This window comes from Pan paniscus, chromosome 12 (genome assembly GCF_029289425.2).
Source record: "Pan paniscus chromosome 12, NHGRI_mPanPan1-v2.0_pri, whole genome shotgun sequence".
In the NCBI taxonomy this organism is placed as follows: domain Eukaryota; kingdom Metazoa; phylum Chordata; class Mammalia; order Primates; family Hominidae; genus Pan; species Pan paniscus.
Window position 1 is genome coordinate 38,601,351 of NC_073261.2, and position 25,619 is coordinate 38,626,969.

At 43.9% G+C, this 25,619-nt stretch overlaps 1 protein-coding gene across 1 annotated transcript in view; it reads right to left on the reverse strand.

Annotated features, from left to right (window-relative positions):
* RPIA (ribose 5-phosphate isomerase A) overlaps positions 1-23,208 on the reverse strand; it is a 69,339-nt gene extending 46,131 nt beyond the window's left edge. The window contains exons 1-4 of the mRNA XM_003805850.5: positions 22,007-23,208; positions 9,856-16,139; positions 3,314-3,374; positions 1,791-1,846 (exon numbers count right to left, since the gene is read on the reverse strand). Of these exons, the coding sequence (XP_003805898.1) occupies positions 1,791-1,846; positions 3,314-3,374; positions 9,856-10,140 (402 nt within the window). The 5' untranslated portion in view covers positions 10,141-16,139; positions 22,007-23,208. The remainder of the gene's footprint in view (positions 1-1,790; positions 1,847-3,313; positions 3,375-9,855; positions 16,140-22,006) is intronic.
* Between the last annotated feature and the right edge of the window lie 2,411 nt (positions 23,209-25,619).

Consider the following 25,619-nt stretch of genomic DNA (forward strand, 5'->3'; position numbering starts at 1 on the left):
ATCCAACATACTCTTTCCTCTAATTCTGACCTACTGAATTACAACAGAAAGGGACACGCTCCCAGTTTGCTCTGAGTCTGTGTCCCCGATCTACAGTCCTCAAACTTGGCTCAGAATAAAATTAACTTTGACTTAAATCTATAGTGGCTGTTATTTTAACCTTTTGGGTCAACCTAGTTCAGAAAAATTTAAAAACAGCAAGAAAAGCATGTAGTTTCAAAATACTGGAGCAAATATCCAATCACCTAAAAGAGCTAAAAGTATGTCCATGTAAAGAGCAAGAAATAGTGGAGGTCAGGGGTGGGAGGTAATAAGAGTGTGCTTTCTAGGTAGTGGTCATCTAGGGGAAAGTGAGGGTAGTGTGCTTTTTTTTCTTTTAAATAAAAAGACTTGAATTATTTGTTTCTTCAGTCCACGTGCATATATAACTTTAAAAATAAACACCAATGTAATTTATTAACTAAGAAATAAAAATACTTGATGATCAAGTCAGTTGGAAAAATTAGATACTTAGCTTTTCAAAAGACTAAGAAAATCCATCACAAGCCACTGAGGCTTTAAAAGCATCGCCTCAAGAAAGCAGGATTTAAAAAAAAAAAAAAAAGCAATATAAAACACTTAAGATATTGCCTTCAGTCCCCTGGGTGGCCATCCACCTTGTTTAAGGTCTCCAAGAGATTTAACATCAAGGAAGCTCCAACAGTATGCACTATCCAACTCCCTAACCTGTCTACCTGGAATCTCTGCCTTACACCCTACTGTTAAGCTGAGGCCAGTCTGGTTTAGAAGGAACCTTAACCTCTCTCCCTTCACCAGAGCTGGTTGCAGGCTGCCAGCATTCTGTGTCTCCAGGATTGGGAGGGTTTCCTAAGAAACCCAGCTATCCAAGCCTAAGTCCATAAAGTCCCAGGAGCATCAGTCACTCATAAATCTCATCTCCTACCCCAGTGCATAGTATCATCTTGACTAATCCAGCGAGAGATTATACACATACTCCTCCCTGCAATGGCCAGATGAGGGATGACAATTGGCTCCATCTGAGCAACTGTCTTCCCTTCCACTTCCCAAAACCTCTCTTCCCTTATCTCTCCCTATATTTAACTGGCTCCACTGCTTTCCTCCATCAGCTCCTACTATTTTATGATGTACTTGCATTACCAACACATTGCTTAATTCCTTTTAGCCTGATTTTTTTTTTCTTGAGACAGGGTCTCACTCTGTTGCCCAGGCTGGAGTGCACTGGCACAATCACAGCTCACTGCAGCTTGGACCTCCTGGGCTCAAGGGAGATCCTCCCGCCTCAGCCTCCCACATAGTTGGAACTACAGGTACAAGCCACCACACCCAGCTAATTTTTGTATTTTTTGTAGAGGCAGGCTTTCACCATAATGCCCAGGCTGGTCTTGAACTCCTGTGCTCAAGTGATCTGCCTACCTTGGCCTCCCAAAGTACTTGGGATTACAGGCATGAGCCACCACACCTGGCCTAGCCTGATTTTTTTCACCTATAAATAGGAGTAATATTCCTTGAGGAGAGAGACTACCTGGCCATCTCTGCATTCTCTGTAGTGCCTAAACTCAACATGCACTGAAATATTCACCAAGTGATTAAACAAATGCACCTAAAACTACAATTCCAAGAAGGAATCCTTGGTCAATAAACTCTCCTATTCCTGGACTCTCTGACCTAGAACAACCTTGAGGTACAAGACAAGGCCATAGGTCCACAACCCCGGGGAACCAGAAGATACAGCAGAAGCTGTCACGATGCAGATGGAAAGCAGGACATACCTGGAAGGAAGTGGGAATACAGACGAGGTTCAGATTCTCTTGCTTCACCCTTTCAGCTGTGGAAACAAAAGCCATATTGGCAGTTTTTCACTCTCCTTACTTTATTTTTCTTGTCATATGTGTTTGCTCGAAACCAACAGACAAGGGAAGGTCTATTTCCCAAAGACAGCTGCCTTTCATCCTGTGTCCCCCTCCTTGGTGGGAAAGTTGGTGACTGTACCTCACACATCAGAAGATAGGGACACAAGAAAGCCTGGAGAGGTAAGTACTGACCACAGAAAGCAGTGTCAGTGTTTGCCATTGTTATGTGCCTGACAATATTCTAAGAACTTTGTATATATGAACTCTTAATCCTAACAACCCAAAAGGTAAGTTAAATTATTTTCCGCATTTTGCAGATAAGGCAACTGAGGTTCAGAGAGGTAATGTAACTCGGTAGTTATACCGCTAATAAGGGACACAGCTGGGACATGATCCCAGGCCATGTAGCCACACAGTCTTAACTCCCCTATATTGCCTCTTCTAGGAAAAAGCCAGAACTTTACTTTTGCATTTTAGTAAAAAATATACTTATTTGTAGGCCCCAGAGAGTGGCTAAAGGAGATTTATTTTTTCAATTTGGATTTGTACCTTTCAGGAAAGTTTGATTAAAAAAAAAAAAAAAAAAGACTTCAGGAAAAAATTCGTATTAAAATTTCAAGTCTTTTTAATCACTGAGTGCATCTTGGGAGGTTTGGGTGCCACTATTATAAAATCCATAGTAACTCCTGTGCCCTGAAAGTATTCTCCAGATACTTGGTTAAGATTGAAAGGTATATAACACAAAAGCTCCTATTTGGCCAGTGAGAAGGCTTCCAGAAGCCATCACACCAGCACTAAAACCACTCCTTGATAACAAAGTGTTCCTGGACTTTACCTCCTGGGCTCTGCCCCTTGGCACCTAGAAGAATTCAGCATTCAGGCAGGCCTCTCGTCTGGGCTTTGTTCTTACAAACAAAGAGCAGGGCAGTAAAACCTGTTGAGCAGCCATAGGGGCTGATAATTCCTGAGTCTTTCCTAAGCATAGAGACACCCTAATCAGTGTGAAATGAGCACCTGCAGGAACCAGCCATCAATGGCAGGAGTCCCACATCCACTCCAGGGTCATGGACAGGGCAAACCCACTATGGCCTCAATTATCTGCCTGAGGAAGTCTGAGCTCACGCAAAGAACTCAATGGTAGAATGCCATCAACATGATTAAAATTATATTGGGACCTCAAGCTAAGTCAGCTCCTCCCCTCCAGCTGAGCAGAGTAAACAAAGGCAAGGGCATCCTTCAAAGTTGGATGAAGAGGCCCAAGATTCCCTCTCTCCACAAAAGAGCAGAAACACTCAACTGACCTCAGGTAGTCCCTCTCTCCAGCTCTGTACTGCTGAAGCCAAAAGGGCAATGCCAAACCTGTGTGCCACTTCCTCCCTCTCCTCTACCTCCCTACCCCATCATCACACACAAAACATCCAGTAGACAGTGAGAGAGCATACCTATTCGCTGCACAGCATGGACAATTGTAGAACCACTTCCAATTCCCAGCACTTGGTTATTCTGCCAAAAAACGGGGAAGAAAAAACAAAACTTATTAATATCATATTTTACTCCTTTGTCAGCCTACTTCCTAAAGCTATAAAATTATTATGAACAGCAATCCACCAACACAGGTACAAGACAGGTACTGTGCCTATTTTATAGGAACATAAACACTGAACCTCAATGCTGTACTTTAGCCAATCCATGGTGGACAAATGTTCAACAAGGCCCTCCTCTCTTCATTTCTGACACTGTCAACACCACCACTTCCTCCCTACATTCTACCAAATAATTGGTGCAATTACTTGCAACTGAATAGCATCTTGCGTCACCCTCACAGAAATGGCCTGCATATAAACACTTAAAGATTCCTGACATTTCAAGCCAGCAACAGTGTGTTTAAAAAAAAAAGAAAGAAAGAAAGAAAAGAAAAAGATTCCTGGCCAACCCCAGGGAGGCAATTAGAAAAACACCTAAGAAAAAACAATAGAGCCTGGAGCCTGGGTAAGGGAGGAAAGCTAAGGCTTCTGGCTTCAGTGTCTTCCATAGGCACCTTGAAGTTGGTAGCACCACAAGACACATCAGGCCCACCATCTAGAGCTCTCCCAAAGTCAGCAGATAAAGGGAGGGCCTGAAGTAACCTCAAAATAATAAAGTATGTCAGCATCTGCCTAGGTGACACCAAGGGGTGCTCATTTTGCATGAGCCTGCCTCAAAGAAAATGGGAAGAGGGCAAAGGCTTAGTTAAGAACATGAAAAATAGTCTTCATCTGCAATAGAAAGGATCATAATAAATGCAGAGCACTTCCTGAGTACAAAGCACAGGCAGACATCACAATACTGAGCCTACCTACAAGCAGACCAAACAAGAAGAAACAAAGGTACCTACAAGCAGACCAAACAAGAAGAAACAAAGAAGGTACCTACAAGCAGACCAAAGAGTAAAAGCTCAGCTGAGTCTACCAGACCACAAAGGGCAAAACGAGGCCAGGGTACTAACAGTCAGGAACTAATATGCAGCTCAGTGCCTAAGCAACTTCCTGACATCTATCTCCTGCCGTTGCAAGGCAAAGCCAAGTGAACACCAAAGCGGCAGCTACCATTTATTAAGCACCTACCAAGAAGACTTATAAATGTTAATATAAAGCCAAATCTCACAACAATCACTTATGACCTACAGAGCCACTATTCCCACTTTATAGATGAGTTCAATATTGTAAGGAAAAACTTAAGACTTTGAAATGAGCAAAAGAGACTACTGGATATCCTTCCAATGGGATGCTGGAACCTGCTTGTATTGTCTGACTCTAAGCAGGTATGTGCCTTTGTCTTTAAGATATATGACGACTGTATAGAGATACACTTTAACTTGCAGAAAACTGTTAACAAAGCAAGTAAGTTTTGTTCATTGAAATGCAAATTAATAGTGTTCTGTGAGATACAATTATTAACAGATCTTCTAAATTCATTTTAAGATTTTTTTACTACATATGAGCTTACGGTTGACTTCTCCTGTTATGCTTTGAACATCTCCACCAAAACTCATGTTGAAATTTAATTGCCATTATAACAATATTAAGAAGTGGGACCTTTAAGAGGTGATTAGGTCAGAGGGCTCCACCCTCATGGGTAGGATTGGTGCCCACCCATAGCACTTCAACATCTGTGTCTCTCACCAGATGCCAACGCCTTGATATTGGACTTCGTAGCCTCCAGAAGTATAAGCCAAAACATTTCTGTTCATTATAAATTACTCATTCTCAGGTATTCTATTATAGCAGCACAAAATGGACTAAGACACCTATGAACAGGTTCTAATAACCTTTCCAGTTCCCTCATTAATTTAGTGAGTTAAATAAAATCTTTGACATATATTTGTTTTATATATGTGTGATTTTACCTGTTTTAAATATATATACAAGATATACAATATATCTTGTATATATATTTATAATATATATAAACTATCAATGCCCCACACACACACACACAAACTCATCTTCAAACTCCTGGGCTCATACAATCCTACTGCCTCGGCTTCCCACATAGCTAGTACTACAGGAACATGCCACCATGCCCAGCTAATTTTTTAATTATTTTAAAAGACACAGTCTCACTCTGTCAACCAGGCTAGTCTTGAACTCCTGGCCTCAAGTGATCATCTCACCTCTGCCTCCCAAAGTGCTGGGATTACAGGATGAGCCATTTCAAACGAATAAGCAACTTCAGGAAGTTCAATTTGCTGAAACATCAATCTATTTCAAATTTCTTAAGATTTCCAACAACTGATTAACAATTAATTTATTTGACAAAGGAAAGCCCATAGTAAAACCTTCTTTTTAGGAAGAAGACAAGTCCTGAAGGGCCCTCAGGACAAGCAGGGCCACAACTAAAATCCTTCATTCCCCACAGGACAAAGGCCATAGGAATACTTAAAGTCAGCCCCTAGGCCTCACATTAGATATGGTCCTTCTCAAAGCCTGACTACATCTATAACTAGAAAAGATTAGAAAGAATGACCAACAAGTAGAGTTACCAAAAAAAAAAAAAAAAATCAAATACTAATGTCCCCACAACCACATACATGTATACTAAAAATGCTACTATAGCCTCTCCTACCTACAGAAGACTTTATCCAACAACTTTTGTGTTATTGACCTGGTGGAAACTGCTTTTACTAGCTCACAGTTCCAAAGGCACTGAATACATCAGGGGCTTGGGCTGTCAGAACAGGGCTCGCACTAGGTCAGGATTTCACCTATGCCAATGCTCTCAAGAAGGCAATGTGTCTAGTAAAGTTGTTTAGCTACCTGGACAATCCCCAAAGGCAAGGACTTCAAGACAAGTAAATGATACATCGCAGTACAGAAACATTCAAAATGGCTAAATATCTCACATATAAAAATCTTCAAGGAATGAGAAAATGTCTTATCAAGGCCTATGTCTGAGTGTGGAAAAACTCAAACTTTTTCCTCTGCTCTCACACCACAACAATCATCAACACAGAAGACTTCTGTGATCAAATATATGGGGATTTCTCCCCGTATCCCAAGCAAGCAATCTACTCTGCAGCAGACACCAGCTGGGTATCCTCCAATTCAATTTCAACACTCTCTACCTGGAGATACCATAAGGTTCCACTGGTTGAGGGCTCAGCTCCCAAGATTGCCTCCTCCTTCCTACCAAATGCAAGTCCAGGCCTCCAGAACTTCTGACTTGACAGCTTCAAGTTGGAGTTTCTACAACACTCTCTTTGGGTTTGATTAACTTGCTAGAGTGGCTCACAGAACTCAGGGAAACATGTTTACCAGCTTATAAAGGCTATGATGAAGGATATGGATGAAGAGATGCATAGGTAAAGGCATGTAAGAAGGAGCACAGAGCTTCCATGCTCTCTCTAGGCACACCATCCTCCAGGGACCTTCACATGTTCTGCTCTCCAGAAGCTTCCAAACCCTGTCCTCTTGAGCTTTTCTTTTTCTTTTTTGTTTTTTTTTTTTTTTGAGACTTTATTGAATAGGTATGATTGGCTCTTGGAAAAGACCAGGAATTGCAAGGGCCTAGAAATGTGACTGAACAAAAAGGGAATGATCCAATACTAGCAGACTGACTGGGGAAACCCTGCAACGGCTGTCTGTTCAGATTCTTCTTCACCTGCAGCATTCCTTCCTCCAGGGTATGGAACAGGAACCCTTCTGAAATGGGGATCTTATGATGTACAAACAGACAACATAGGTCACAGAATTTCTTTACAGCCAGCTCCAAGACAGAAAAACATTGGGGAGAGAAAGGAGCAAGTGGAAGGAGGGAAGGAGAAGGTAAGAGAGGGAGATTCTGTTTTCTGAGGCCTGCTTTGGGCCCTAAAGCACCCCAAATATAACAAAAGACTGTAGCAAGGGCTATGAGTGTTATGAACCAAGAGCCATGGATAAAAACATTGTGTGTGTGTGTTTAAAATATCACACTAGATAGACTTAACCTGACCTTCACATATGACCTGAAGCTAGGAACTCTAGCTTTACAGTAATTCAATCACCAAATTCCTGGTTACCAAGCTTAGCCATACATTCATGTCACTCACAGTCCCCAGCAGGCAGGTGGCACAGAGGTGAATTCGGATGAATCAGACAAGCTCTGTATAAGGCTCGTTCTTTGCCTTTTGAAAGAGACCAGGAATTGCAAGGCCCTGCCAGACCTAAAGCTCTTCACCCATGTGATCCCTGCTGCCTTGGAATCAAATGACTGGCCCAGGAAATCAGTGCCCTTGCCAAAGCCAACCAGAGGTGACCAAAGGCTGCCTATGAGGTGGCCCAACAGCAGAAGACTGCCAAGCAGGCCCTGCTAGAGGAGTGGCCCCATTCTAATGGGCAATATTAAACCACATGTATGTGCAACATCAGAACTTCACTCAGCTTGTCGAATGGAGTAACTTTGGAAATACTACTTCTGCTAACCAACTAGAACCACTGCCCATCAGCTTCCTTAACCAAGCCAGTAAAAAAACAAAGCCCAGGCTCCAAAGAGAACAAAGGGATGAGGCTACAGACATTCAGAAGAGCCTAGTTCTGCATGTCGACCCATCCTGGGTGGCTACACCCACAGAAACAGACAGAGCTGGGCCCAAGGTGGCTATACAAAGGATTCACCTGAGAACTCTCCATGTTTTCCATCCACTCAGACACAGAAGTGGTCACCATATTGGAACTCCAATGGACTAGAGAACAGGAAGCCCTACTCCCCAGAGATTCTACACAAAGAACCTCCAATAACCCCAACACTTTCATATTTGTGTCCACACTGCACACAATTGAACAAACATGTACTGGGCAGGACCCACTGTGACCAATGCTAAATGAAGGTTAACTACCCTCCAGGAGCTTACCCTTTAAGGGGCTGGAAGAAACGAACACACAGATGACCAAAACATGAGATACAACATAAAGCACATAAGAGGCATGAAGTGCTACAGAATCACGGAAAAGAAATCTTCCTCTCCTTAGGATGCTAAGGAAAAACTGAAAGGAGGAAATGGCCTTTAAGCCAAACCCTGAAGGGCATATATGATTTTAACAGGTGCCCCCAAAAGGTCACTGTAGATCTCCCCAAAATTACCTAACTTCATGAAATGATGTGGTCAGAATCCAGTGTTTTGGGGCTCTAGCCTAAGGTCAGGGCTTGCAGATTTTTATTTAATCAAATACATAACTATAACACAAAGGTCAGGGAGATGTGCCACCAAATATTAATGTAAATTCATTAACAGGACAACTTAGATATGGGGCTTTTCTAATTGCATTCTCATGTGGATTACATTTATCTATTAGCTATTCACTGTATGCAGATATTTTGAAATTTCAGCTTCTTGTCTCAATTTTACAACTGAGGCACTGAATCCCAAAGGTAGGGTCAAATTAACACATTTTACATTATCTCTGTTAATCCCCATAGAAAATCCTATTGCCAATCAGACTTACAACAGGCTACACCAGAACAGGGTAGCAGTGGAAAGGGTAGAAGGTCACACTGGAACATCCCTTCTACAGAACTGGCTGAGCCACTGGTTACCACATTGTCCACTCCCACTCAAACAGGCTGTGGTGAAGCTCATCCAACATCATCTAAGCAAAATAATTTTGTAAAGCATTAACAAATGTAAAGAACTATTATCGGAGAAGAAAAGGGACTCTAATACCACTTTCTAATAAGTAGAAATGAGAGATAAAAAGCCAATAAGACCAAGGAAACTACACCACAGGGCAGACATACTCCACTTGGCTTCCTTATTATAATTAAGATACTTGATTGGTGACAGCAAAACCACTTGGATTAAAAAAACTCCACTAACAGCACCACACCTGCCACTTAACAAACAAGTAGGGACCACGACATGACTGAATAACAGCTAAACATCTGTGCAGCCCCGCCTTAAAAAATAAACCAGCATCCTCCAGACTTAGTCCACCCCGCCCTATGGAAAGAAGGAAGTTTGAAGCCCCGGGTCTTCCCTTCCCTCCAAGAGTACACTCAGGGGCCGGCGCGCACCAAGCCCAGAACCTCCATCGACTGAAATTTCAAAGCACTAGCAAACTAACTCTCCGCCGGCTTCCGGGTCAGTAAAGAGAAATGAAAACCTCTCCGCAGCCCCAAAGCCCACCATTTTCCATTTATTGATAAGGAGGCCACAAGGCAAGTGCCTCTAGCCCCCATTCCAAACATCAGACAGCACCAGGCTCCACTTTGCAAACTGTTCCAGCTGGACAAGGAGTCTTTAGAAAGCTCAAGTATTAGAAGATTCGCCCCCAACCGATTCCACATCTAAAAGGTCTTTAAGGAGCAGGGAAGAGGGGTCTAAACTTGGGTAAAGTGCACACCCTCTACCCTCTCACTCAGCTCCCGCCCTGCCAGGAGCTAGGCGCGCCCCGGCAGCACCCAGAACGCGCAACAGTAGCCCATCACGCCAAGGACATGCGCCCCGCGCCCCACGTTTCGAAGTGCTCACCCTCACGTGGTTCTCCACAGCCGCGCGGCCCGCCAGCTTCTTGGCCTCCTCGGCCTTGGACATCGTGGAGGGGGCCGGGCAGATGCTGTTGGAGTCCCCGCAGCTGGTGCTTGTGTTGCCAGCACCGCCACGGGTCCCACACTGTGCACGCCCCGGCAGCCGCACGTGGGAACCCGGGAGGTCCCAGCTGTTCCCTCCTCCGCCGGAGGCCGCGCCCCCGGCCCTCCCGGGCAGCGGGGCCAAGACCCGCCCGTAGAGGGTGCTGAAGGGCCCGGGGCGCTGCATCCCGACGCCTCGCTCCGGCCTCCGCTGAAGTCCCGCCCCCGGCTCCCCCGGAAATCTGGTCGCTTACGCACACAGTCTGCGTGCCCTGCTGCGCGGATCTTGCTGGGAAATGTAGTTCTGTGGCTTCGAGAACCCCTATCCGCGCCTCAGTCTGAACTACCAATCCCATAATGCTCTGCGCGACGGAATGCGCAATCGCCGGCGACGGGCTCCGGCACTTCGCTCTGTGAAGCACCATTAGCCGCGGGAATATCGGTGTGGTGACTCCTTACCCTGGGGAAGTGTACTTAGGCCACGGCTAGGTGAAACCCAGGGATATTTCTGTTCGCCCATGCATCCGAGAAAGGAGTGTTAGACCTGACCCTGTTGTTTCTCCCAGCAGTGAGAACGTGGCCATGGACAAGAATTCCAAGTAGTGGCACCTCTGTAGACGACGCGGCCCTTTTGGGGTTACTACAGCCCAGGAAACTCACATGCGACACGGAGCCAGCTGAAGTCCATCTAGACCCCCGCAGACCCAAGGTCACAAGTTGAGAACCCCCTGCCGTGGACATTCTTCTGCACCTAGTGGTGAAGCAGGTGGAGCTGCACCTTGCTCCGCCCATTTGGAGACTGGTTCTGCACCTATGAGTGTGCCCTGCAGCGATCCTGCAATCCTTCGTGACTAACAAGGACTTTCTGTGAAAACCGATTTATCTTTTCTTCTCTACCTTTAAGGTTTCTTGCTGTTGAGAATAGTTAAGGGACGAGGAATTCTTATTGCCCGCATTTTACAGGCAAAGAAACTAATGCTGACCCCAACCTTACCGACCACTTGGAGGTCCCTAAAAACACATGACCTTTGTGTTTCTGGGCTGTTAGTGGAATCCTTTCTGTCTGCTCATGAACTCATCTTCAAACGCATTCCAGGCCTTCAGAACTCTTCCGTGAGCGCAAGTCACTGGTATGGGCCACTGTTACTGCCGGTTATCACCTAGATTTTCTTAACTATGCTTTGCCCTCTGAGGCCGTGAGCTCTTGAATCTTCACCTTAGTCTGTAGGAGGAAAAGTTGTTTGAGATGATATTTGAATCCTTCAATTTAGGCCAAATTCAGAACATAGCAAAAGGTTCTGGCTAACATGCAGAACAGTATGTCTGGACTCCCACTACTGTTGGTCTGCCAAGTTGAAGGCTACTCTAGGCAAATGTGTCACCTTTAATGTATCTCCTTAGGAGGAGTCTTTCACCTTATTCATGCTCCTCAGCACCCACACCAAAAGATTCATGAAGCAAATGTTACCTAGTCTCTGCTTTACCCCATTACCCCTGGCCTGAGGACCTTTGAACTGTTTTAAATGCTCTACCTGCCAGCCTGGCCGTCTGTGCACTGCTTGCTCCATCCACCCTTCTGACTCAGCTGAAATACCACCTTCCCAAAGAATTCTAAGTGACCACCTCATCTAAATTGGGTTTCCTGCCCACCCCTCCTCTATCACTTTGCGCATGGTTGTATTTCTATCACAGAACTTCCGTCCATCATTCGTGTCCTTCATTTTGTACTTGTTTATCATATATCCTCTGTAGAACAGAACATTCTGAGAAGACGGACTTTGGGTGTCTTTCTACAAAATCCTCCATTCCTAAAACTGCTTGACCTGTAGATGGTCCTCAACAAATATCTAAGACATTTTAAATAACAAATAGATGTCATGCTTTAACCCTACACTCCACCTTCGGCCATCCAGAATTTTAGTCCCTGCGTCCATGCTCTTACCTCCGTGTTTTTGTACACTCTGTACCCTTCTAACTCTCAGATATTCTTCAAGACTTCATTCTGTTACTTGTTACTCTGCAACTCTAAACCCCACTCTTAGTTGAGTTGGCTGCTCTTCGGTGCTCACAATTACCTGTAACCTCTCTGTCATAACCATCTCACTCTATTCATTTGACTGTCTCACTCAAACGACATGTCCCTTGATGGCAGAGACTGTTGCTCATAACATGGACAGTGCATTGTTCAATTACTGTTTTGGGGTGACAAAGTCTGTCTGTGCCTCTTTGCATTCTCTTTCCTTCTCTCTTTTCTCCATGTTGTACTTGTCTTTCCATTTCTGCACCCCTTTTAATCCTTTCCTTAGGTTGTTATTCATGCCTAGTGATTCTCATGGACATTCTGAAATCCCGGTTCTTAGGGCTGAAGACTATGCTGATCTTTGAAATAATATGAGTTTCGCATTCTGATGACACTTCATTTGCATAATTATTGATAATAGTGCCGGTACAATGCTAAGTGCTTTGCAGACTTTATCACATTTAATCCTAACTTCAAGAAGTGGATACTGTTAACTCCTGGCCAGGCACAGCAGCTCTCACCTGTAATCTTAGCACTTTGGGAGGCCAAGGCAGGTGGATCACCTGAGGTCAAGAGTTCGAGACCAGCCTGGCCAACATGGTGAAACCCCGTCTCTACTAAAAATATAAAATTAGCTGGGTGTGGTGGCACACACCTGTAGTCCCAGCTACTCAGGAGGCTGAGACAGGAGAATCACTTGAACCCGGGAGGTAGAGGCTGCAGTGAGCTGAGATGGCACCACTGTCAGCCTGGGCAAGACGTAGTGAGACTCTATCTCAAAAAAAAAAAAAGTGGATACTGTTATCCTCATTGGCATAAAAGAAGTCCTCACTTTGGGAGGCCAAGGCAGGCAGATCATGAGGTCAGGAGTTCAAGTCCAGCCTGGCCAACATGGTGAACCCCGTCTCTACTGAAAATATAAAAACTAGCTGGGCATGGTGGCAGGTGCCTGTAATCCCAGCTACTTGAGAGGCTGAGGCAGGAGAATCAGTTGAACCCAGGAGGCGGAGGTTGCAGTGAGCCAAGATCACGCCATTGCACTCCAGCCTGGGTGACAGGGTAAGACTCCATCTTAAAAAAAAAAAAAGTCCTCACTTACTCAAGGTCACACTGCTTGTAAGCGAAGCTGGGATACGAACCTTCAGTGATTCTAGGACCAAACACTGACCTAATAGAATCACCTAGGTGGGGATTTATTAATTGCCCCACCCCACCCCCAATATAGCCATGAACTTTGTATAAACCACACAGGTAATGCCTTTTCTCTTTAAAGCCACATGTAGTAGCAGCAAATCTTAAGACGAAATGGTTAAGAGGGGGAAAAAACTATAAATGAGGAAGTACTAAATGAAGGGAAGTACACAGGTTTTGGATGATGGACCAGATTCAGGGTCTGATAAAAGTAAGATCAATCTACTTTATAACTTAATAACCCACTAAAAAGCCTTTTTTAAATTATAAGGGCCATACTAATCTCTGTATCTTGCCAGTTTTAGTATATGTGCTGCCAAAGCGAGCACTAAAAAGTCTTTTTTTTTTTTTTAACTAGATTGCACTAGAAAGAACCACATGGGGTTTATTCTTCCCTCTTTCAAGAAACCTAATGAAATTGGGCTGAGATTCCAAGGAACTCCTGGAAAAGAGTTATCAGTGCCAGAATGAAGGATCCTAGAGGCAGAGCCCACCGTTCTACTCTATTTATAGTGGTGAAAGATAAGGCTTGCACCTGCATGGGCTTTAAGTATTCACTCCCATGATAGTCCCAGTGTGGTCCAGCCTTAGAGGAAACAGAGGCAATGGGCACCATGGCAATTCACTTAATGCTGGTGTATTAGTCCGTTTTCATGCTGCTGATAAAGGGATACCTGAGATTGGGCAATTTACAAAAGAAAGAGCTTTAATGGACTTATATTTCCACATGGCTAGGGAAGCCTCACAATCATGGCAGAAGACAAGGAGAAGCAAGTCACATCTTACATGAATGGCAGCAGCAGGCAAAGAGAGAGAGCTTGTGCAGGGAAACTCCCATTTTTAAAACCATCAGATCTCATGAGACTTACTATCACAAGGACAGCACAGGAAATACCCACCCCCATAATTCAATTATCTCCCACCAGGTCCCTCCCACAATACATGGGAATTATGGGAGCTACAAGATGAGATTTGGATGGGGACACAGAGCAAACCATATCAGCTGGGATGTAGGCACCACCAGGAAGATACATAGCCATCATTGTGTTCCTGCCCAGGCTTCAGTGAAGCAGGAAAAACTCTTGCTTTTTCCACTTCCTCATTTCCATTTCCTCTCCTTTCTCACTCTTATTTTCTTCAAAGTTTGTACATTTTGAAGATGATTTCCATGGAAGACTGTACAGAGCTACAAACTAGATGTTGGAATGGATTTGAGGATCCTGCCAGAGACTAAAGATGCTGGCTCAGATATATCTCAGAATAGAGTTTGGCTCTCCCTACTTTCATTCAACAGCTTCACTCATTTAGACCTAGCAACCCAACCTCACACCCTCCACTCTCACACCGTTAGAATGACCCTTTGGAGCCTCAACTTTTGACCTGCCTTGCTCCATCCCCTTTTCACAAGGGCAGGTTTATTGTCTACTGGCAATCTTGACTAGGGCCTTGGAAGAGGATTGGACCTTATTCACAGTGGTCTAGTGATCAAAACAAGTCATTGTTAATACATCAGTGTTACTACCTTGCTATGCATGTAATGCTGGACAACAGCATAGTGCAGTCCATTTACCAAAACCAAATCTTACTGCTAGTTGAGCAACACCATGTGGTACTGAGAAAAATGTGTATAGAACAACCCCTTACTGCTGTATAAAACCATTCCTTGCTTAAGGATCACCTGACTTTTGATATCTTTACACCAGTGATTGTCAACTTGGAATGATTTTTGCCCCTCCCCTCATGGGGATATTTGACAATGTCTGGACACATTTTTTATTGTCACAATTGGGAGAATGCTACTGGCGTCTAATAGGTCGGGGCCAAGGATACTGCTAAACATCCTTTAGTGCACAGACAGCCACATACACAAAGAATTTTCCCAACCAAAGGTCAATAGTGCTGATATTGAGAAACTGCCTTAAAGAATCTTCAGGTGAGATTACATGGGAGGTTCTGTTAGCAGTAGCGAATCCATACAGGTCTGCAGCAACCTCAATTCTTGCCTCCTCAGAAGAAAGAATTCAACCAAGGAGGCATTAGACAATAGGAAAGACCAATGCAAGTTTTAGAACAGGAATAAAAGTTTGTTTAAAAGCTTTAGAGAAAGAACAAAAGGAAGGAAAGTCCACTTGGAAGAGGGCCAAGCAGGTGACTTGAAAGACGAGTGGTTTGACCTTTTGACTTAGGGTTTTATATGTTGACAAACTTCCAGGGCTTGCATTTTATTCTCCCCTCATTCTTCCTTTGGGGTGGGCTGTCTGTATGTGCAGTTGCCTGCTAGCCCTTGCAAGGGGAGCATGCATGGTGTGTTTACTGGAGTTGTACACATGCTCACTTGAGGCGTTCTTCCCTTACCAGTTGAATGTCCCTAGGAGGCCAGATACCAGTTCAGCTCCGCCATTTTGTCTCTTAATGCACATGCTTGAGCCCACTCGTGCAACTCCTGAGATCTTATTGGGAAGCTGTTGATTACCAGTTTCAGGTTTTTTCTATCTGTTGGGAGACTTCCTTTCCCTGGCACTGGCAGCAACCAATTATTATTTTAGAGAGGCAATTAACAGCTGCCTGACCATCACCTGATGGTCACCTGACATTCCTTGTAGGGGTTTGGGCAAGTGCTCTCCTGCCCTGTTCGTGACCGACTAGCTACCCACTGTAGCATTTCTCCCCTCAAGATTCCAAGACCCCAATTCTTTGGGAAAAATGGATGATCAGTCTTCTGTAAATCCCTCCTGCTGATGGTGGGGCAGTGGTGGTTGTTCTGTGGGTCTTGGCCTGTTGCTAGCTGTCAGGGAAGGAGAGTGGCTCCATGGGTTGATGAAAGCACTATCCAGCCAGGTCCAAGGGAGGCAGGGGCAGAATTTTATCTCCATCATGTATCCCTGATGGACATCTAGGGGTCCCCTGTAAGAGGGTGACTCTTGAATATTGAGAGGATGGTATCCCTCTCTCAGGATTATCTGGAGCTTGATGACCTGAAGATGAAAATAGACAAATTGAGTTATTAGATTTAGTAGAATGTTAAAATGAAATAAGGAGGTGAGGACAGCTCCAAAAAACCCCAAGCCTGCTGGCACACCCATGTAACTGGTGGCCATAGTCATGCCTGCCAAGACTTGGGTTTATTGGGTTGCTAGCCAGTTCCAGTATGTGCCCAGAATTAGAATATTGATCCAGATTTGTACGTTACCCATGCCTTTTGTTTCTTCTGAGCTGCAGCCAGAGATCACTAGCTGGTTCACAAGAATGAGGGTTAGTCTAAATTGCAGAGAAAAATTCAAAAACAGCTGATGGGACTAGAATCTAAGAACAGGTGTACCATAGTTCTTGAAACATAATTTTCCAGACATGGTGGCTCATGCCTGTAATCCCAGCACTTTGGGAGGCCAAGGTGGGCAGATCACTTGAGTTCAGGAGTTTGAGACCAGCCTGGCCAACATGGTGAAACCCCATCTCTACTAAAAATACAAAAATTAGCTGGGCATGGTGGTGGGTGCCTGTAATCCCAGCTACTCAGAAGGCCATGGCAGGAGAATCGCTTGAACCCAGGTGAAAGAGGTTGCAGGGAGTCGAGATCATGCTTCTGCACTCCAGCCTGGGCAATAGAGTGAGAGACTCCATCTCAAAAAAAAAAAAGAAATAAATAGAATTTTTCTTTCCAGTCCTCATTTTTATTAAAAACAAATCATGACAGGACAGATTTGTTTGCAAAATAAACTTTAGTCTTCTTATACTTGGCCTAATTATTTGCATAAAGCACAGCAAGAATAATTATTTCCCATATAGGCTCCTTTTTAAAATTGGCTTTGATGGAACTTTGTTCCATAAGGAATCTCAGATAAGACGTTTTTAAAGCCTTAAGCCCAGCCATGGGTTGGTGCCATCAAATACCTGTATGAATTGAATAAATTCCTTTCCTCTTGAGGTCCCCAGGTAACCTGGGGCTCCTGGGCCTGTCAGAAACTGGTATTCTTTACTTGCCACAGGTCAGGAACCCTGTACAGGGACCGTGTAGATAAGGTATGTTTTCCTAGGGGGGGCTTTTATTGTCTGTATAAGTCAAATTTGATTCCTTGAAGGAAAGCACACCATTACAGTTAAAGCCTTGGTAAAATAACCAGTGGCTTCAATTTTGTCATTGCAAAAGAAAACAGATTCTTATTGCACTTATGCAAATTACTATCTTGCCATAAGTTAAGAATACTCACAAATTGTTTCCAAATTCTTGGGAATTTGGAAGAGAGAAATATGCTGCAAATTTTGTTTACAGGGGTATACTTTGCTCATTTGTTAAAAATTGTAAATGGCTCAAAAGAAAAGCTTTCTAGGCTTTGAAAAACAAAGGAGCAGCCATGTTTTAAGCAAAAAGTAATAAGAGGATTGTTCTAGTTTTTTATTAGTTCAGTCCATGTAGTTAACTCCTATTCTGCTTGATATTCACAAACATTTTAGCTCTCCATGAGGGTCCTGAAAGTTTTTACCTCTATTCTAATGTCACAATATCCAAAGTTATCAGAAACCTGCATTTAAGAGCACCTGTTAGATTCCCATAGCTGATTATAAACTGCCTTCTAAAACAATCCTTTAACCATCTAAAGTAGGCAAACAAATCCATATTCCCATGAGTTCTTATAACTTTTTCCCAAAAGCACATTCTACCTTCCTTACACACCTTCCATGTAAAACTATGTTTCCAATAGCCTCAAGTACATGTTACACTGTTAAGTCTTAGCAATTTTTACTTTTGGTGAAAAACCTGGTAAGTAAGTGATTTTAATTATGTGCTAGGTTTGGAGCCTAGGACACCAGACAGAAGTCCAGATAAGGTCTGACTGTTTTCAGCATAGCTAGGGGGCATGGCTAACTCTGTATGTTCCCAGGCCTTACCTAGCTTTAAAGCAGGGAATTTGTACTGTTAAGAGCCATAGTGGCAGTTTGTGAAGCATTTAGAAGGCATAGTAACCTTTAAAATTGTGTAGTAGTTCTTTCATAAATTCCCTTTCACAAATCTTTTTTAACAACTTACACAGACCACCTACAACATGCTTGGACTTTTTTACTTGTCCTAAACATCCCTCTTTTTAAACCACCAGTCATTTTACTTTAGGACAAGAATTTACCATACAAGATTTTTTTTGTCCTACAAAATCTCTTCTTTATAGCCTTCCTTACCAGAAATACCACTTTACCTTTATAACCTTTGAATTAGACAAAAGTCATTTTCCTTCTTTTAGAAAGTTAAGGTTTGTACTGCATGTTGCTATGTGAGTCCTGTGGAGGGGGAGCAGATAAGGGGGTTATCTACCTACTGCAGAAGTTATCCCCCACTCAAAAGTTTGCTCAGTTAGATTTTCACTAGAACTTGTCTGAATAAATGTGGGCTATTTCTAAACCCCTGAGGTAGGACTGTACAGGTTAAAGTTATTGGTTAAAGAATTACTTAATTTTGAGGGGAGAGATAGGGCTATCAGAGAGAAAGATGAATTCAGAGGCTGGATAAATATTGAGTGAGCACCCATTTTGGAAAGTATATTTTTGCCCCAAAGAGGTGAGAGGACATTGCCAGGGACTGGTGGGAGAATAGTAATTGGTCCCTTAACTAATATAAAGGGGTGTGAATCTTTTCTTTTGGAGGGGGGTGCCATTTGCCCCTATTGCCTGACAGGATTTGGAAGAGAGTTTCTCAGAGAAAGATATTAGCACAGAGTAGGCAGCTCTTGAACCCAAAAGGGAAATTTATAATTTTACTTGCCACCTGCAGAGTTGCCCTCAGTTTTGTCCTGTTGATGATGATGTGTGATTTCAAAGGCAACTAGAGCAGAGAGCACCTTCAGCTCAAGGTTGTCAGGGGTTGGGATTCTGTCCCAAGGGCCATTTGGCCCGTCAGGGCGGTCTCATTTCCAGTGGCCAAGCTTGTAGCAGAGAGGCAAGCCATTAGAGGCTTTTTCCCATTTATCCCATTAGGGCACTTTGCCTTCCAGTGGCCTGGCTTCCCACACCAATGGCAGTTACCTGGAGGAGTGCCCTTAGGGCAACCTGGAGGGAGTTGGTGGGCTTGCAGAGCAGCCAGTACTTGAGCCCACCTCCTTTCTCTGTGTTTCTCCTTTTTCTTAGCCTTGTCCTCCTTATTCTGCTCTCAGTTATAAAAGACTGAGGAGGCTAATATGAGGACCTCCTGCACAGGGGTACTGAGTTCTAAGGCTGACTTTTGCAATTTCCTCCCAGTTCATTCTTAAGCCAAATAGTATTACAAAGGAAAACTAGTTTTTTGTTTTAAGGTTTGGGGTAATCAGACTTTTCCCAGTTTTAGGGGGCGCCTCCAAGGAGCATGATCTTTAATTTGGAGATGCTATTACCCATCTGCAAAAGGCAAACAGAGGAGAAAAAGGGGGGTAAAATTTTTCCTCCACTTTCCTATTATTCTGAATGAGGCATCCTCCATTGTCCTTAGGGTTCCAGAATAAACCAGTATTACCATGTACCCTTGGTCCATCTCATCACAATTACCCACTTGAAAACAGAAGAGATACTGGAGTGAAGAGTGGGCCCTCTGTTCATTCCTGAGGTTCTGGAATGAACTGGTCTTACTGTGTACCCCGAACCTTGCCTTCATCTCTGTTCTAATGGTAATCTGTTAGCCTAGGGCTAAACTTCATCTCTGTCCAATGGGTCTGTTGCACCTGCTGCCTTGGGCCAGCCTATATCCTTGTCTCCATAACCCTATAGTGACTCTCACTTCAGCATTTAGCAACAAAATGATTATCTATTTTCTTATATTCCCATTTCCATGTTCTTTAAGTAGATGAGAAGCCTGTTTTTCAGTTAACTGCCCCAAGGGGCTAGACTTCCCTCCCTGCAAATATGACCTTGAAGGTCTTGATGTATGTTAAGAAGGGCATGGAAGTGATTAGAGAAATGGAAGCTACAGGAGAAAGTGGGAGGAAGCAAGAGGAATACTCATGGAAAGCCTTCATATCCTCACAAAAACAGCAGCCCTTGGATTCAAGGGGGCAACATTTATTTGCCCTCTTGACATAAAGGAGTAAACTCCAGGGGACTTGGGGCTTGGGGTAAGAACTCACAAATGGCAAAGGAAGAATTTATCCTCCTCCCAATGGGTGCTTACTAAAAAAAAAAAAAAAAAAAAAAAAGCAAGTAGGCAAGTAGGTGGGATCCTTAAAGGGCCAGAGTGAGGTCCTATGCAGGCAGACAAATTGCTTCAAAAGCCACTGGAAAACTTGGCCCTGGGGTGTAACAGGAACAAAAAGCATATAGTAAGTTATAAGGAGCTGGCAGAGCTACAGTTCCAATTAGTGTCTGTCCCAGCAATGTGCCAGCAGAGAGGGGAAGGGTTGGAGGTCATCTGAGCTGGTAGGATAAAAACAAGTATAAATCTCAGGGGCTATCTGCAAAGGAGCCTGTGTCTTTTCTGCCATGAAAATTCAGCAAGAGCCACGGACACATGAATAACAGGGAGTGTGTGTTTAAGAAGTCATGTGGCATGTGAAGTGAAAGCAAAGAGCCAGACTTGCCCCCAAGGCAGACTGTCTGGCTGGGTGTTCAAGGCCATTTCAGAACACACAGAGAAAATAGAAGAATAGGCAGTGCAGGTTCTTGGGGAAAAGCTGATTTTAGTTGAAAAAGCAGAGGAAAACCCAGATATTGCACAGTTTTAGACTTTAGCCCTACCACTTTCATGAGCCTCCTGCCCAGGAGGGCCATTAGTTCTACTCAGTGTGGACCCCAAGGTCCTTCCCACTCCTGTGAGCTACCCATCAGGGTAAGCTGAGAGATCAGCTGGGGGGAGTAGAGCCACTGTAGCTGAGAGGAATTGTTTGTGGGGTTGGTTAGTAAGCAAGAGAGCAAAAAGGAGGAGGAAACCATGTAGACGGGTTGAATGCCTCCAGCTGAAGCAGGCAAGGTGTATAGGTCTTGTACTACTAGGGAACTTATCCGAGTGACATAGCACCAAAGTACGTTAGCAGTGGCAAATTCATACAGGTTTACAGCAACCTCAGTTCTTGCCTCCTCAGAAGGAAGAATTTGACTGAGGAGATGGAAGGCAGGAGAGATCAAGGCAAGTTTTGGAACAGGAATGAAAGTTTGTTTAAAAGCTTTAGAGAAGTTACAAAGGGAAGGAAAGTCCACTTGGAAGAGGGCCAAGTGGGTGACTTGAAATATCAGTGCGTGATTTGACCTTTTGACTTAGGGTTTTATATGTTTGCATAATTCCAGGGTCTTGCGTTCGTTCTCCCCTGATTCTTCCCTTGGGGTGGTCTGTCTGCATGTATGGTGGCCTGCTAGTGCTTGGGAGGGGAGTATGCACAGTGTGTTACTGGAGTTGTAGGCATGCTCACTTGAGGAATTCTTCCCTTACCAGTCAGATGTCCCTAGGAGGTCATATACCAGTTCAACTACACCATTTTGCCTCAATGTGCATGCTTGAGCCCAGTCGCCCAACTCCTGATATCTTATCATGAAGCTGCTGATCATCAGTTTCAGTTTTTTTCTGTCTGTTGGGAGACTGCCTTTCCCTGGCATGGGCTGCAACCAATTATTTTAGAGAAACAGTTAGCACCGCCTGAACATCACCTGATGAGCCCCTGACATTTTTGGTGGGGGTTGTGGGGAGCCCTCTCTTGCCCCGCTCATGCCTGACTAGCTCCCCACTATAACACCTCATCTATCTTGTGCAGCTTGTTTCATCTGTTTCATCCATTCCCAGAACTCCCAAGTGATCACCTTCTCCAGACCTATCTTACCCCCAAGGAACTCTCTAGCTCCCAGTACCCCCACCCACATTGGTTGTTCCTTGTTTGCCAAAGCACTCTCTGGAGCTCACCTCTTTGTCAGTGTTGTCATTTAGTTCCATCCATTTGTTTTCTCTGGATGGAGCTGGAGGAAACTTCAGATCTATATGGGCAGAAGAGGAGAAAGATGAAGGAAACCAAGCTTTGCCAGTTTGGTGAGGTAGGGGTGAGGAGCAGACATTCACAAAAAAGATCATTCCTTTCCACGCTGGCAGAGGAATCAGCTCTAGCCCTGATGCCTGCACTGTTGCCAAAGGTCTCCATCTCTGTTCAGTCTTGAGCATCAGCCTAACTTACCAGTTACCAAGCCCTGGAAAGAGGGAATGGATGTGCATCCCACCTCAAGGAGGAGGTGGGAGGAAGAAAACAGACTATTCTGCCACTTGAGTATATACATTCTGTAGAAAAGTCAGAGGGGCACTTTCTAAGACTGGACCACACATCCATGGACCTTGTTGAGTCTGAGAAAATGATACACCAAGATAAAGGTTGCAGAAGAAAAGTTTTCTCTGACCTTCTCCTGCCCTCCAATCTCTGGCTGCTCATTCTCCCCCAGGATAGTCACAGAAACTAGAATCCCTCTTCCCCAAGGCAGGTCATAGAAACCAGAATCCCTTTCCCCGAAACCAAGCCACAAAGCCTAAAAATATTACTCCAACTTTCCCCCACCTTTCTGTGTGAAAAATTGGCCATAAAGAAATTACCTGACCTACCATTTTAGGGATAACCATTCCAGAGAGGTTCCTGCCCCATACCCAGAAGGAAGGAATGCTCCACAGAGAGGCCAAGAGTCATCTAAGCAGACAGGCCTTGCTGGGTTTCCCCACTCAGTCTGTTAGCATTAGATCATAACCTTTATATATGATCATATTTCTACATGGCTATCCATAGTTCTTGAACCTAAGCATAAAAATGGGCAGTTTTCTCTGTATTTTTGAGTCTTCATTCTGAAGGCTCACATGTCATGTAAAATGATGATCAAATACATTTGTACTCCTTTTCTCCCATTAATCTGTCTTGTGTCTGTTGATTTTCAGTGACCCTTCGGAGGGTGAAAGGGAAGCTTTCTCTGGGCCCTTAAAACCTTCACAAGGCTGGCTCCCTTACCTTATTCAGGTTTAGCCACAGAGGTCTTCCCTGATTTACTAATAAAGTACCACTGCCCCAATCCTCAGCCCTCCCATCTCCCCCTCACTCCCATCAAATTATCCTATTGTGCTCTATCATCATCTTGTTATCAAGAAAGAAAAATAGCTTAGAGCTCTCTGAGGAATGTGAGGTATATAAAATGTATCAGGCCCAGAGAGTATGGGACTTCAGTCTTCCCATCTTCTCCTGCACCCATTCCCAGAGGCAATTGTTTAAAAGCATTTTGTTTTATCTTTCCTTTCCTGTAGTTTCATAATGTAACCCTCACCCATTATCTTCATATTCCTGGAACTTGTCATACAAAGAACAACACATAGGCAATCACCAATCAACATTATTTCTGTAAACCAATGAGAATCCTTGACAAACAACTTCCTATCAGTCCATTCCTTATCCCTCCTTTAGGTCTATAAAAACCTGCCTGTTAACAAAGGTTGGATGGAGCTCACATTCAAGGTTACTTGGGTCTGAGTCTTCTGGGCAGCTGTCCTCCTCATGCCTCAGGTAAGCTCTTTAAAATGACATTTTGTGCCTCACCTTCTTGCTTTAAATCAACATTATGTTTTTATTTATTTACTTATTTATTTATTTTTGACACATGGTTTCACTCTGTTGCCAAGGCTGGAGTGTAGTGGCACAATCATGGCTCATTGCAGCCTCTACCTCCTGGGCTCAAGTGATCCTCCACCTCAGCCTCCCTAGTAGTTGGCACTACAGGTGCATACCACCATGCCTGGCTAATTTTTGTATTTTCTTTGTAGAGATGGAGCTTTACCATGATGCCCAGGCTGGTCTCAAACTTCTGAACTCAAGCGATCCACCCACCTCAGCCTCCCAAAATGCTGGGACTACAGGTGTGAGCCACCATGCCTGGCTGACATTATGTAATCTTTTGTTTGTTTGTTTATTGCCTATACTTTGCCATTCTAAAATATAAGCAGAAAACTCACCTGGATCCCAGCATTTGCAGAATGAATGAACTCAGGGTACCAGCCCTTAACACCTCCTTTCTTTCATCCTCCAACTCCCCACCTTCAGCCTCATGCTACCTCAGTCAGCCTGGAATTTCTCGCTCTTTCTAGCTCACAAGCAGTTTCACATTTAATAATCCTACCAAGAAACTATGATTTTAAAAAATGGACCGAGATAACTCCATCCAACATACTTCTTCTTCTGCATTTCTGGAACAGTTTGCCATTTAGAAAGCACACCATTGAATCTATCGGGTGCTCTATACAGTGTTTCTGATATCTTTTACAGCAACTATTTTCTTGCTGGTCTCCCCAACGTCACGCCCAGTGAGAGCTTATAGGGAAGGAGTTGCTAAGGCCACTGGGCCTAGGGCAACATCACACAAAGGCAGGTGCAAGTTAGAGAGGAACAGACCTGAGGTCAGCTATCTTTGTTCTCTTCACTAGAAAAGCAGGGCAAGTCTTGATTGCCATTTAGATATGGACTGACATATAGTACTACTCATGGAAAAGGAAGATTCAGGAAATGAAAATTGTTTTTATTATTTCAGGGAGGATAAAAGCAAAACAAATTGCTAGCTCTCTCAGGATGTTTTTCTTATGTTGTTTAGAAAGTTCAGGCTCTCTCAGCCTTCAATTTTTATGTCAACTTCCCACCATGACTTTGTACATTTTTTTAATGACCAAACGTTTATTAGCAATAAGGCTAAGTGTCTAAACATTTAATGCTGTTAAGGAAAAAAATTACTCATGCCACTTGTGAAGAATGGTAAGGCAGACTTTTTCAAGAGGAGCCATGGTGATAGGTATAGGGACCACTGCAAATGGGTCTTGCAGTGGGAGAGGGAGACTGGACTCAATTCCAACTCCAAAAAGGACAAGCAGGGATTTATAATCAAGGAGCAGGGCCCGAGCATAGTGGCTCATGCTTGTAATCCCAGCACTTTGGAAGGCCAAAGCAGGAGGATCCCTTGAACCCAGGAGTTCAAGACTATCCTGGGCAACACAGTGAGATGGTGTCTCTACAAAAAAATAAAAAATTAGCCCAGCATGATGGAGCATACCTGTAGTCCCAGCTTCTCAGGAGGCTGAGGTGAGAGGATCACTTGAGCCCAGGAGGTTGAGGCTGCAGTGAGCTATGATCAAGCCACTGCACTCCAGCCTGGGTGACAGTAAGACCCTGTCTCAAAAAAAAAGGAGCAGGGTGGGAGCCAGTGGATAGAAAATTACTAAGGGGAAACATCAAGGATAAGGGTTTCTGGCTAAACTGACTTGATAGGATTATTGCTGAAGGCAGGCTAGGGTGATAAGATATTGAGGGTGGTCAGATACCAAGGGTGCATAGTTTTGCTAAACTGACTTGGAAAGTTTCTTGCTTAAACTGGATTCTATAAGCACAGAGGAAAAAGCCCAAGGTCAAACCTAGTCAAAAAGGACTCTAGGAGCCTCAGTAAAGTTTTGGTCAAAGGATAGAGCCTTTGTAAATGCTATTGCCTCAGGACAGTCTGTTTTTAACTTTTGGAAA